At 46.7% G+C, this 13,935-nt stretch overlaps 2 protein-coding genes across 2 annotated transcripts; one reads left to right on the top strand and one right to left on the bottom strand.

Moving 5' to 3' along the window:
- Nucleotides 1-200: 200 nt before the first annotated feature.
- Nucleotides 201-4,181, bottom strand: LOC100834535 (endoglucanase 9). The gene is made up of 6 exons (XM_003557948.4): nucleotides 3,589-4,181; nucleotides 2,756-3,063; nucleotides 2,199-2,666; nucleotides 1,216-1,351; nucleotides 950-1,122; nucleotides 201-859 (listed from the first exon to the last, which is right to left on the bottom strand). The coding sequence occupies exons 1-6, from the start codon at nucleotides 3,965-3,967 to the stop codon at nucleotides 458-460; spliced, it is 1,866 nt and encodes a 621-aa protein (XP_003557996.1). The 5' UTR covers nucleotides 3,968-4,181; the 3' UTR covers nucleotides 201-457.
- Nucleotides 4,182-8,800: 4,619 nt separating this feature from the next.
- On the top strand, nucleotides 8,801-13,874 carry LOC100841195 (probable leucine-rich repeat receptor-like protein kinase At5g49770). Its single transcript, XM_003561622.4, has 17 exons — nucleotides 8,801-9,145; nucleotides 9,335-9,461; nucleotides 9,547-9,618; nucleotides 9,725-9,799; nucleotides 9,880-9,951; nucleotides 10,070-10,231; nucleotides 10,325-10,399; nucleotides 10,481-10,552; nucleotides 10,681-10,752; nucleotides 10,897-10,965; nucleotides 11,068-11,142; nucleotides 11,246-11,317; nucleotides 11,406-11,540; nucleotides 11,624-12,096; nucleotides 12,178-12,333; nucleotides 12,435-13,027; nucleotides 13,118-13,874. The coding sequence occupies exons 1-17, from the start codon at nucleotides 9,028-9,030 to the stop codon at nucleotides 13,634-13,636; spliced, it is 2,937 nt and encodes a 978-aa protein (XP_003561670.2). The 5' UTR covers nucleotides 8,801-9,027; the 3' UTR covers nucleotides 13,637-13,874.
- The last annotated feature ends 61 nt before the right edge of the window (nucleotides 13,875-13,935 follow it).

Raw genomic sequence — 13,935 nt, 5'->3', positions numbered from 1 at the left:
AATTTGGACAGAGGGTGTACGAATTTAGGCCATAATCTTCATGCATAAATGGTCCTTCTATCCCTCTAAAAAAATATGGTCCTTCTACAGCAAACATAGATCGATTTTGCTATTTCTTAGGCGAATGAGAAATAACTAATAGTCAATGATAACAACATTTGATTTAATCATTGATTCGTATAAAATTAATGTAGGTCCGATGGATAAGAAAATCTTGCTTAAATGGCTACGATTGTTGACTGAGAAATAACTATTTCTTAGGCGATTGAGAAATGGACACTCCCAACATAGATGGTCTCCTATAGCAATATAGCACGGTGATTATACTACACAAATATACTACACTAAAAAAATGAAAATAGTAAACGGCATGTGGTCTTCTTCACCGCTAGATTAACACAACAGTATCCAAGAAAGGAAGAGCTAGAATACTGGTCTAACTAGATACTCGCAGCAATCATGGTTTCCATGGTGCTGGAGGTGGCGGGGGCGAAGGGAACATCGGAGGAACAGCAGAGAACATAGTGTTCTTGTCCAACCCGTGAGCTTCACCTGACAGCGCTACCAATGCTGTAACCAGACCGGCATTGCCTGCTAGGGTTGCTTCTGTGTAGTTGTAGTTCTTGCGGACATCTTTGAAGCGGTCATGGCGATCTGGGCCGGCAACCATAGCTCCAACAACGATGTGAGGGTTGGGCTTCTTGGAGTCCCTCCACTTCCACCCTTCTTTGCAGCCATAATGAACGCCTTTCTTCTTTGGGATCGACGCACCACGGTGATGAACATGCTTGGGGTAATGGTTTCCATACCCAACCACATAGCTCATCTTCAAAGGATTTTTGCCTAAGATGTACTCGATCTGACAGAAGTAGCAGATTAGTACCAGGAGTGTAACATACAACTGCTGGAAACAAAAGGTAGTCTGATATTTAAAGGCTACAAAACCTACCTGAGTTCTTGCAAAACTTCGAAGGACCTCAACCGAGTAGAAATGGGGGCCGCAATACCACCCAGGTGTATCTGCAGCATCAAGATAGTCACTGAACACAGAAGCAAGGAATGCAGCATTTACCACATACTGGAGAGGTTTGGGATTCCCATGATTCAATTGTATCAAACCACCTGTAAAGGAATGCAGCATTTACCACATACTTGATAAATTGTTCTATGAAATCAATAGGTGACAATGTAAGTTGACAAGTTGCAAGTTCAAACCCTTTGTTCTATTGAAAGATTTAAAAACTGGAAGGTAAGAGCACATCATAATGCAAGTTTGATTGTGGAACGTCCTCAACATCTCTTCATATGGATACCCGGGACTCAAGAAGAGCCTTAACCGGCTTAGAAGAACCTGAAATGCCAAAACAATAAAAAGCTAAGATAGGTCATGGTAAACCCATTTAATTACTCAACATTGCAAGCTACAAAGAATGCATTTTGGTTCAGATTAACGAAGTACATCATTTAGCCCTTAAAGCCAGAAAAATTGTCCTTTATACAGTAATGCTACCATGTCGTATTGTCGCATGACACGTAATTTGAAAGCTACTGCAGAAGCATTTTTTTCTGGACTCCAACCGTGTAGCTAATGGACAGTGGTTTGCTTGGATTGTCACATGGGTCATAGCCTCAAGCAAGCAGTTTGGGAAAAATAAATCATGTCAGATAGCTGGACAGAAAATAATACTATCTACTAAGGAAGTAAATAACCCATAAAGAAGATAGAGCGAGTCCTAATTGAAAATGAATTGTTTACTTGAAAGCATAGACATCTGATCCCAACAATAACAAAGTAATTTTCTCAACCACTTGATCCAAAATGCATGTTCCATGCTGAAGGCTGTTCTCATTACGTATGTCCTTTTTAAGGTTAAGAATTCCGAGGTACAGAACATGACAACATTGTGGGTACCAAGTAGTGAACCTGTTGTTCCATAATTGCAAATGTCCTATAGTTAGATAATAATTAACGATAAACATATGGTAGGACAAGTTGACTCCACACTAGATAACGACTGCAGCTAAGCAAGGTGACACATTATACTGAAAAAAGTTGTTATTCAAGCTATAGTACTAAATTGTCAGCACGTTAGATACGGGATCTAGTTGATACGTATCATCCACACGAGAATGCAAATGAGTCAGCATGTGCAATGTCTCTAGAATTAAATTAAACAAAGCTAAACAAAAATGTTGACCTGTGCACCAGGGAGCTTATTTTCCCAGCTGAAGACACCAGTGTGCTGATCAAGCTTGTACGCGCCAGCATTCTTTGCAAGCGTGGGATTCGTTGCGAGCTCAAGGTATGATGTATTCCCAGTCGCAAGGTACATCCATGAACCACCCCACACGATTTCATCAAAGTAGTTGGTTGAATTGTAGAACTTTGTAGCGTCTGAAATGCCTGCATTATACATCCCGCGTTTACCTCTATCCCTTGCAAATTTCCAGAGGGTGGTAGCACCATGTACCAGTTTGTGTGAGTAAGCCTTATTATCCTTGAATACAATGGATGCAGCAGCCAATGCTGCAGCCATCTCAGCAGCAAGATCAGGGCAAGCACGGCATTCGACCACTGGGCGTGGGTAGTCAATGTCTTCTGGCCTCATCCAACAATAACGGTCATTGGGTTGAGTCGACCCGGGTGAAACTGCACCACTACCCACCTGCACCCTCCACAAAAATTCACATTAGCAATGGCCTATTAGCAAGAACAACGCCCCCCTTTAAGTCCATGTTTGTGTAGTTGCTTTACCTGTGCAACCAAGCGATCTATGGTATCAGCCGTGGAGTTGAAGGTCTTAAGTAAGTAGTCGGCCCCCCACTTAATGGTGTCACGGACATGGCCAAGTTCCCCAGCAGCCTCGTACTTAGCACTGTACTCAATGACGCTCCAGCTGAGGAGGGTCATGGAGAAGGCAGCTGGAAAGTTGTACTTTGTAGCTTCGCCGCCATCATAATACCCACCAGAGAGATCTCGCCGGAATGCTTGGTCCGAGCTCCCATCCTTCAAACACGAGTCGCCACGCCATGGTACATTGTTGTGCTTCGGCAGTTTACCGGCTGCAGAAAATTTGTACAGCAAATAGGTCAAAAAAATGGTACTTAATCCTGGGGAATCATTCTTCAGATGCAACCTAGGCATCTTCAGAATGGATCTGAAGGGTGTAAGGGTTTAAGAGCAACTGGCCTCTCCTCCTGTTTCAGACTTTCAGGTAGGGAACAGAGAAAACCTAGCTATCATAACCCGTAAAATTTCCCTTCTTTTGAACCCAAGTCCCAATCCATCAGATGAAAATCCCAATGGTGAATTTACATCCACCAAACCAACAGAACTACCACCTAAGAAAAAAAATATGATCTTTGCAGTTTGGCACAGCTCAAATGCATAACAATCCCAAATCAAAACCAATTTTTTTTTAAACAAAATCCACGGGAGCAACCAAAGGAAACAACCAAAATCGCCGGTCAAAATCTATAATCACTAACCCCGCACCAGAGCGGAAACATCAAAAATCTAATTTGCCCACATGGCTAGCTCTGAAACGACAAATAGAAGGGGGGAAAACGAAGCAGCGGGGCACTCACATTTCTGGGCATTGAAGAACATGAGCGCCTTGCGCAGCGCGACGGTGTACTCGTCTGGCGGCGGCGGCTGGGGGTGGTGCTTGGGGATGGCCTGGGCGATTCCGGCCACAATCCCCGCAAACGCCGCGGCGGCGACGAGCACCCCTACCGTCCAGACGAAGAGCTTGCGGCTGACGACGAGGCACCCGAGGTCGACGTACTTCTTCTTGCGCGCCTGGTCCCCGGGCCCCGCCAGCAGCCAGCTCTGCTGCGTCTCGTCGAGCGTCCGCGAGAGCGCGCCCCTGTCCAGGTCCAGGTTCCGGCTCCGGTCGTCGTCCGTCGCCGAGTCGTGGCATATCTCCAGCGGCCCGCCCCACGGGTCCCTCCCGTACATGCTCATCTCGCCCCGCCGCCCCTCCCCCGGCGACCCACCTGATCCCACCGCTCCCCTCCCACAAATCCCCTACTGCACTCCAATCTCAAAATCTATAGAGAATCCTGCAATGGCAAAGGCGCGGCGCCGCCTCGAGGGTTCTTGGAATGGAAGAGACGAAGGAGAATAGGAGAGGGGGCTTTTGGCGTGCGGAGCCGTGTCAGTGTGGTGGGGGGAGTCAAATTTGGGAGTGTATTTAGGGATGGAGACGCGGCTGCATGCCCGTAACGATAATCTGGCCGTTTGCTTAACCAGCCGTTGCTGGAGTGTGGGGTTGGGTCGTCGGCGACAGCGATTGATGCCTACGAGATCCTCTTTTCTTTGTTTGACCTTGGTCGTTTGGGTTTATGAAGAAGAAAACGGTTTTAATTGTTTTGTACCTAGTACTAGGTGGTTTTGAAGTTGGGCTGCTTCGTCTTTGTTTATTTATGCTCGCCGGCATCTTTGCAGAGTTTGTTCATAAATAAACTACATCTGCAGATTCTATTTATTTACATATAGAACAGAGTTCAGCAGGTCATTCTATAGCCTAAAAACGTAAAATAAAACATCCCCGCAATGTATGCGCGTCCAGGTTATACTATAATTGTAGACTGTAGCCGCGTACGTGTGCAAATGTTTTGTACGACGGGGAACGGAGGGGCAATATGGTTCAATTTTACCCGCAAAAAAAAGGAATATGTTCGATTTACTTGGTAAGTACGCGCCATCGCCGCAATCAATGGGCCTCTGGCGAGAGCACACACTATGTGGAAGCACCTGGATTTGAACTTGGTCTGGGTACTCCCTGCGCTGGAAATGAATTGCACACAGCTACGAAGGCGATGGAGACAAAGTGACAAACGTCACGCGGCTTCTCGGTGTATATCAGGAAAGAAATAGTTGGCATGATTTAAGGAGGAATTCGCACTTGCGATCCTGCGTACTGCTGCTCTGGGATGAAACTGGTATGGCGTGATGGGCCGCGGCGCAATCTTGTAGCCGAAGTTAACCAAGTCATTCTGCTTAAGCATTCTCTTCCTTTTTTATCAAAGCAAGAAGTTTCCAGCTGAAAAAACGGCAAGAAGTTTCACCTTTCCTTTCATGGCCCAGACATAGCAATGTAAACCAGTTCACCCTTCCTTTTTTAGGTGAAGTTCAGTTTTCTTGTTTTCTTTTCTTTTCTTTTTTTGCTGCGTACCAGCACGATGAATATGTACACGGGGTACACCCAGGCCAGGCATCAAATATTTGGGTATGGAACCCGGACGTAGCCAATTCGGGTCTCGGTATTTCGACTTTGAGTGCGGACTACTCAAGGTAAAAAACCAATAACAGTTTCATAAAACGGTATCCCTAATGAATAATGATCAAGCGATAGTTTCTCGCCGAGTTTTGGAGCTCAGTCGACGGTCTGATGACTCTGATCGTAACTTGTGCCAACTGGATGCAGCTGCATCGCATGATAGGAAGGAGTGCTAGAGGTCACGGATCGGAGAAACGACGCGACACAGACTTCTTCAATTCGACTCACCCTTTGGTTTTGGGGCTCACGAGGTTTGGAGCTGTACCACGCCCACGAATCTATGGATGTCTTCACGTGCTCGCCGCGAAGGTTGCCGGTCTTTGCCTGCCTCTCCGGAAGGATTAGCATTTGTCGTGGACCATGGAGCCAGACTTTTACATGCTCGTCCGTCCCTTAGAATGAACGCATATCTAGCTCGTCAATTTACCTAACTAAATGTAAATTAAATAATTTTAAAATTATATTATTAGAAAATTCTTTCGATAACGAATTTAACGGTGTATGTTTTAAAAAAATATACATATTTAATTAATCAAACTGAGAATTTAAATATGCGTGTGTGCCTCATATTATTATGGAACAGAGGGAGTAGGTTGCTACGGGACAAGCTCTCGGTGCTAAAAAGACCAATGGATATCCCTATGTTCCTTAAAAGATGTCATATTAGTTTTCATTAAAACAAGATTTTAACCATAAATTATTATGTAAAAATGTGGTTTATATGATATGATTTACAAATATCATGAAGTATTTTTGATAACGAATCTAACGATACTAGTTACATGTCATTAAACCACAACTTGACATAATAATTTGTAGTCAAAGCCTTCTCTTAGTGAAAGCTAATATGACATTTTTTAAGAAACGGAGGGAGTAAGTATTAAGAAAAGAGCCTTGGCAGCTTTTTCTTTTTTTTGGGAAAGAGCCCTTTTCAGCTGCCTCCGTTTGTTCTCCTCGCAGCCTTTTTTTCCCCAATAGTTTTTTTTAAGAGAGAGGGGAGTCTCTCGCAAAGGTAGGCCGGCAAAGCATTCCAGCGATATTGTGTTGGTTCGTTGATTGATTGTGTGAAACAAAGGCCCAATGTACAAGAGAGCGGCAAGGGTACGTCGAAATTGGTTGAGATAAGTCGAGAGGGCCCAAACTTTCAAACTGTCTACTAGGCAGGAGGACGGTTGTAGCGAGTTCTGGACATGATTACGAGACGGCGGGACCTCTATTCATCCAGCCCATGGGAAAGTAAGTTCCGGACATGAGTTTGGGTACCAGCATGTTTGATAGACTTTTTTTGGAAATATTTGAAACATTGTGTAAGATATACTCCTATAATTGGTCCAGTTTATGTGGAAATTAAACATGGATTATCTTTTTTCCAACCCTTTTGTCGAGGTTTCTTTCATGGAGCCTGATGCACAACTTGCTCATTGTGTTTCCTTCTTTTGGCGTAAAAAGATCCTAGAAAGGACACTGTCAAGAAAAGAGATCCTAGAAAGGGCATTGCAATCGTCACCTAGGTTTGGTTAATAACGTTGTTTTCAACACTGTCATCACCTTTCTCATAGGCACGAGTTGTACCGTGTAAAGACCTCGTGATGGTGTTTTGGTTCTTCCAGACACTCTCATCACCGGGTAACTAGATATTTCCCAAAGTCCCAAGCAAGTTAATTACTTGTTCTGGTTTTCGTAGTTGTAATAATAAATCTCCCAGTATTCGTGTAAAAACACCCGATCATGCGTTGCAGCTTACTTTGCTTCAGATCAATTATATCCTGCTACCATGATTCAAAGCCAGCAGCAATCATCATGATTCTTCAAAACACATGAGCAAGTTGGTATACTCAGGTTACCAAATTTTACTGCACCCAGCGTATGTTTTCAGAAGTGCTAAAGAACTTTTCCATGCAAGAAATGCTACTCACTCCATCTCGTATTAAATGACCTTTTATTATATGTATCTAGACGTATTTTAACTTTTTTAGAAAAAACGTAGTTTAATATGAGCCTTTTTACGGTACCCTGATACTCATTCTAGAGAGGTTGGAGTACCAACCAGATCTGGCCGTCTGTTAATGGGCAGTTTAGACTTCTCCTCATGCTAATATGCAGGTCGTTTTTACCATTAGTCTCTTTTAACTGCTGAGGGTATATCTCCTGCCGGACTTACAGCCGCCGCCGCCGCCTGAATCGAGCACACGAAGCGGCGTCTAGTAAAACTAGACGAATGCCAGTAAAACGATTCGGCCACAAGGGATAGGCCCCATCGCTTCCTCGCCGGCGGAACCCGTTCCCCATATCCAGCCGTAGTAGCTTGTGAAATTAGGCTTTCCAAATCAGCTATTCATGAGGATTTTTGTCAGCGATTAACCGACTTGTAGATTACAATTTTACCCTTTAACTCAGGTACTCCCTACCTTTCTACAGTGGTACTCTGTGACACTTTCGCTGGAGTACCAATCATGCTCAGCTGTTAGATTAAGAGAAAAGAACGGTCTACATTTTTTTAGGGTACTGTAAAACAGTTCTTTAATATATACATACGTTTTTATTTAGATAAATTTGAGTCAATTAATATTGGACGGAGGGGGTATGAAACTCCATGTGAGGCCTTGCACTGCCTTGCAGGCAGCAGCACAGGTTTCACTTCGCTGTGGATGCACACACACAGTCTGACTATCCCGACTATTTTTTCTTTCTAAAATACATCCAAGCAGATGTATCATCCATAACCATCTCGACTATTAAGGCCTCTTTGATTCAAAGGAGCCACAAAAATGTAGAAGGGTTTTATTCTGTAAGATTTTTTTCCAATGATGCTTGTTTGTAGGTTAAAACTCATAAGAATGTTTCTCGCACTAGTAAACATGTAAATCGAAACATGACAACTATGGCAAACTCTTATATTTGGAGAAACTATACATGTATTTTTTCCTATTATTTTGCCACATAGTCCAAAATTAACATAGTTTCTCAGAATAATTGCCTTAAATCAATTTATCTCTAAAATCACCTATGGAAAACTCGAAGAACATTAATCATTTCTTCCTTCTTATATATACTACTCTGTATTCCTTTCCGGTGCAAAAGTTGCTACAAAGAAAGCTCAATCATGGGCATCATTTGTTTAATCCCCACCAAATTTCCCTCTCTTGCGTACCTTGAATCCCACCCGGTCTCTAATTAATCATCACTGATCTCCCCCCATCATCTCCCTTTTAATTAAGCAGCAGCACCATGGCACGAACCACCAGCACTAACGCATGCATGAGCATGATACACCACCGTTTACACTGCGGACAACTGAGCAGCAGGAGAGGAGGAGGGAGTTGCCGTAGAGCAAGGGTCATGTTCGTGAGACCGTATCCACCCTTTTGAGTTTTGACTCCTTCCGTGGACAGGGAGACGGGGACGGGCTAGGCCAGGCGTGCTCAGCTACAGCCCGCTCGCTGGGTGCCGAGGGGGGAGCTTGGCTTGCTTTCAAGTCAAGTCGTTGGCACCACCCCGGCCCTGGCCCCTCTTCTAGCTCCTCCTCCCCTCTGCACGTATCTTTCTCTCCAAAACTCCCAATCCTGGCCATCATTTTAGCTTGGTGAAATGCACGTCCCATCATGAGGCGCATCATGGGCTGCGGTTGTGGTGCCGGTGGTTGCCTTGCTCTCCCGGGCTTTTTGCTCGGTGCCTCGGCGACCTAAAACCGCACCTCGGCCAGCGTCAGCTCGGCTCAATTCTTCACTGCGTGCGTGCGTGTATGGAGGCGCTTGGATCAGGCTGTGCGAGGATGAGACCAAGAGCGGTGTTTCTCCTTGCGGCCTTGGTCCTCTCGGTTTGTCTGAGAGTAAGCCATGCCGTGACGAACAGCCAGGACAGTGAGTACCATCCATCACTCAACCATTTTCACTTGCAGCTAGCTTGAGAGTTTTTTCTTGCTTAGTTCATCAAGGATTTATTTTGGAGCTACTTTGCACCGTCTCTGTATGAAGAACTAGCCAAAAGTATATTCTTTTGTGTGATAAGCTTTACCTGAAGTAACGAATGAACCGTGGAACTGATTGCAGCTTCTGTTCTCCGAGCGTTGATGGATCAGTGGCAGGACGCGCCACCAACGTGGGGACAGTCCGATGATCCCTGCGGTGATTCGCCATGGGAAGGAGTGACGTGCAGCAACGACAGAGTGATCTTCATGTAAGTGTCTAAAGAATTCAAGCAAAAAAATTGACTGCACACCGTGTGAAAGTCTATTTATGATTATACAACCATTGTCCTTCAGCAAAGTGTCAACCATGGGCATCAAAGGAGTTCTAGCTGCCGACATCGGCCAGCTGAGCGAGCTGCAATCCCTGTATGTAGCAGCACAGCACCACAGTGTCAAGCTAAATCATTTCTCAAACATTTCTCTGTTATTGCTCCTCTGCTTGGCATGATCAATTAATTGGGTGTGTATGCAGGGACCTGTCGTTCAATCATGACCTAGGTGGTGTGCTCACTCCGACCATCGGCAACTTGAAGCAGCTCACCACCTTGTAAGTTTCTGAATTTGCTCTGTGTTCTTCTCTTTCCTCTGCTTCCAATATGCTCATGTATTCTATCGCTTGTCTTGAAGGATTCTGGCAGGTTGTAGCTTTCATGGAAACATACCGGATGAGCTAGGTAGTGTTCCAAAACTGTCATACATGTAAGACATCATTACTCATTGGTATTAGGAATCATTAGCTCAGATGATACTGCACATTTGTGCCTCTCTAGTTCAGTTTTTGCAGGTAAAGAATGACATCAACCAAACTATGTTTCAGGGCTCTGAACTCAAATCGGTTCTCTGGAAATATACCGGCATCACTGGGAAATCTCTCCGACCTCTATTGGTTTGACATCGCCGATAATTTACTGACTGGTCCGTTGCCGATCTCATCAAATGGCGGAATGGGACTCGACAAGCTTACTAAAACCAAGCACTTGTAGGTCCTAAAGAAGTCTTTAATTGGCATTCCTGAAGCCGAAATAAAAAGGTGGCATACATATCTAACCATACTGTTTCTGGTTCCCTGCAGCCACTTCAATAAGAACCAACTGTCTGGTCCAATCCCTGATGCTCTCTTCAGTCCTGAGATGACACTGATCCATCTGTGAGTTCCCGAAGCCCTGTTTCTACATTTCTTTCTTCTTTTTTGCAACATTGTTCTGACGCCTTAAGGTATTTGGTGCAGGCTTTTCGATGGAAATAAATTTACCGGGAATATACCTGACTCTCTTGGTTTTGTTAGTACACTTGAAGTTGTGTAAGTGTACTTTTTCAGATGAAACTCTGCCCAATTCTGATCTCGTTAGATGAGCTGCCAAATATGTATCATTGGTTTATATCTATGTTATGTTTTGTGAAACAAATATCTTTGTTATGTTTGGACAGCCGGCTGGATAGAAATTCCCTCTCTGGCTCAGCTCCCGCAAACCTGAATAATCTGACTAAAGTAAACGAGCTGTAAGTTTTACAAGAACTGTATCATTTTCTTGTTCAGTAAGTTGTTGAAAATATCTGAGTACCATGTACTAGAGCCAGTGTGACTTACTTGTCATTTGAGAATCTATAGTAATATTGAACACATTATTTGGGAATATGTTTCAGCAACTTGGCCAACAATCAACTTACCGGACCATTGCCTGATCTATCCGGGATGGCTGTTCTCAATTACGTGTAAGAATTTCGTACCGCGAAAGATTTCTTCTGCTAATTAGCTCGAACCACCACAAGTACAAGCTTGATCTGAGAAATTCTTCTGGTTTCATCATACCACAGCGATCTGAGCAACAACACGTTTGATCCTTCCCCGAGTCCACAGTGGTTTTGGAAGTTGCCACAGCTCTCAGCTCTGTAAGTTCCCCTGAAAATCTATTCAACTTCACGCAAACATACATGCCTGGAAATCCGAAATCGGATAGCTAGATCTGACATCGTCTTGTGATGGCAAATCAAGGATCATACAATCGGGAAGGCTCTACGGCACGGTGCCGATGAGGCTGTTCAGCAGCCCGCAGCTGCAGCAAGTGTAAGATCAGACGACAAACTTTATTACCCCAGAAAATGCTGATCTTGGGAGTACAGTGGCAAATCCGACGATGCCTCTTAATTTGCAGGATCTTAGACGGCAACGCGTTCAATGGCACCCTGGACCTGGGGAGGAGCATCAGCAGCGAGCTGAGCATCGTGAGCTTCAAGGACAACGACTTCTCCTCCGTCACTCTGACCTCCAGCTACAACGGCACCCTCGCGTGAGTACTGGACACAGGACACAGCCAGTTCCAAACGATGGCAATGCTTCTACGTTTGTTCTGATGTGGTGTTTGTTGTTCAGGCTGGCCGGGAACCCGGTGTGCGACCACCTGCCCAACACGCAGTACTGCAACGTGACGCAGCGGGAGGCGGCGCCGGCCTACTCGACGAGCCTGGTCAAGTGCTTCTCGGGGTCGTGCCCGGCGGAGCAGAGCATGAGCCCGCAGAGCTGCGGGTGCGCGTACCCGTACCAGGGGGTGATGTACTTCCGGGCGCCCTTCTTCGGGGACGTGGGCAACGGCACGGCGTTCCAGGAGCTGGAGAGCAAGCTGTGGACCAAGCTGGAGCTCACCCCGGGCTCCGTCTCCCTGCAGGACCCTTTCTTCAACAGCGACTCCTACATGCAGGTCCAGGTGAAGCTCTTCCCTTCCGGCGGCGCCTACTTCAACCGCTCCGAGGTCATGCGCATTGGCTTCGACCTCAGCAACCAGACCTTCAAGCCGCCCAGGGAGTTCGGCCCTTACTACTTCATCGCTTCCCCTTACCCCTTCCCAGGTCAACAACGCTGCTCCTTGATTAATTTACTGATGAAGTGTGCATTGATTGACTGAAGAATGGGACTGGATGGTGTTTCAGACCGAAACGGGCCGTCGTCCAAGAGCAAAGGCGCCATCATCGGCATAGCGGTTGGCTGCGGCGTCCTGGTCATCGCGCTCGTCGGAGCAGCCGTCTACGCGCTCGTGCAGAGGCGGCGCGCGCAGAAGGCCACGGAAGAGCTCGGCGGGCCTTTCGGTATGACGCTTACCTTTCTTGGAACATTTTACATGTTCGATCACCGGATGATGAGTGAAGAGGAGAGCTTAATTGGGTACGCGTGCCTGTGGCGGCTGCAGCGTCGTGGGCTCGGAGCGAGGAGAAGGGCGGCGCGCCGCGGCTGAAAGGCGCGAGGTGGTTCTCCTGCGAGGAGCTGAAGCGGAGCACCAACAACTTCGCGGAGGCGAACGAGCTCGGGTACGGAGGGTACGGCAAGGTGTACAGGGGCATGCTGCCCAACGGGCAGTTCATCGCCATCAAGAGGGCGCAGCAAGGGTCGATGCAGGGCGGGCAAGAGTTCAAGACCGAGATCGAGCTGCTCTCCCGGGTGCACCACAAGAACCTCGTCGGCCTCCTCGGCTTCTGCTTCGAGCAGGGCGAGCAGATGCTCGTCTACGAGTACATGCCCGCCGGCACGCTGCGCGACAGCCTCACCGGCAAGAGCGGGCTGCATCTCGACTGGAAGAAGCGGCTCCGGGTGGCGCTGGGCGCCGCGCGAGGCCTCGCCTACCTGCACGAGCTCGCGGACCCGCCCATCATCCACCGGGACGTCAAGTCCAGCAACATCCTCATGGACGAGCACCTCACCGCTAAGGTCGCCGACTTCGGCCTCTCCAAGCTCGTGTCCGACAGCGAGAGGGGCCACGTCAGCACCCAAGTCAAAGGAACACTGGTAGGCTTATGCATTGCCAATGAATCCATCGCTGCAGATGATTCTTCGACTGGTGAAGTAACTGGGAGTTTTTTCTTGTGTCACCTGCAGGGCTATCTGGATCCCGAGTATTACATGTCCCAGCAGCTGACCGAGAAGAGCGACGTCTACAGCTTCGGCGTAGTCATGCTCGAACTGATCATCGCGAGGCAGCCGATTGAGAAGGGCAAGTACATCGTCCGGGAGGCGAAAAGGGTGTTCGACGTCTCCGACACCGAGTTCTGTGGGCTCAGGGCCATGATAGATCCCAGGATCGTCAGCACCAACCATCTCACCGCGTTCGGCAAGTTTGTGCAGCTGGCCCTCCGGTGCGTGGAGGAGGGCGCGGCGGCCCGGCCATCGATGAGCGACGTTGTCAAGGAGATCGAGATGATGCTGCAGAGCGAGGGGCTCAGCAGTGCCTCCACATCTGCAGCAACGTCGGCAACCGACTTCGACGTCACCAAAGGTGCTCCTCCACATCATCCTTACAACGATCCTCTCCCAAAGAAGGGCAAGGACGTGAGCACCGATTCATTCGACGACTATAGCGGAGGATACTCCTTCCAGTCCAAGGTTGAACCTAAGTAGTTGGTTTGTGGACTGACGTTCTTGTTTGCCCGGCCGGACCTTTTCTTCCACCTCAGCAAGTGGCTTGGCGAATATGTAGAGAAGGTGTGAAGAACATTTATTGTGCTTTACATTATTTGACACTCCTAGTTAAGAGTGATTTTGTATGGTGATTTTCTAATGTATGGTTAGAAGGAACATTGAGAAGAAGCCAATATTTGTTGCAGAAAAAGAAAAGAAAAGAAACCGATTAAGCTGACTTGTCTGTTATTTGTTACTCCCTCTGATCCATATTAATTGTCGAAATATTACATGTATCT

This window comes from Brachypodium distachyon, chromosome 1 (genome assembly GCF_000005505.3).
Source record: "Brachypodium distachyon strain Bd21 chromosome 1, Brachypodium_distachyon_v3.0, whole genome shotgun sequence".
In the NCBI taxonomy this organism is placed as follows: domain Eukaryota; kingdom Viridiplantae; phylum Streptophyta; class Magnoliopsida; order Poales; family Poaceae; genus Brachypodium; species Brachypodium distachyon.
This window is presented reverse-complemented; position numbering and strand designations above follow the sequence as displayed.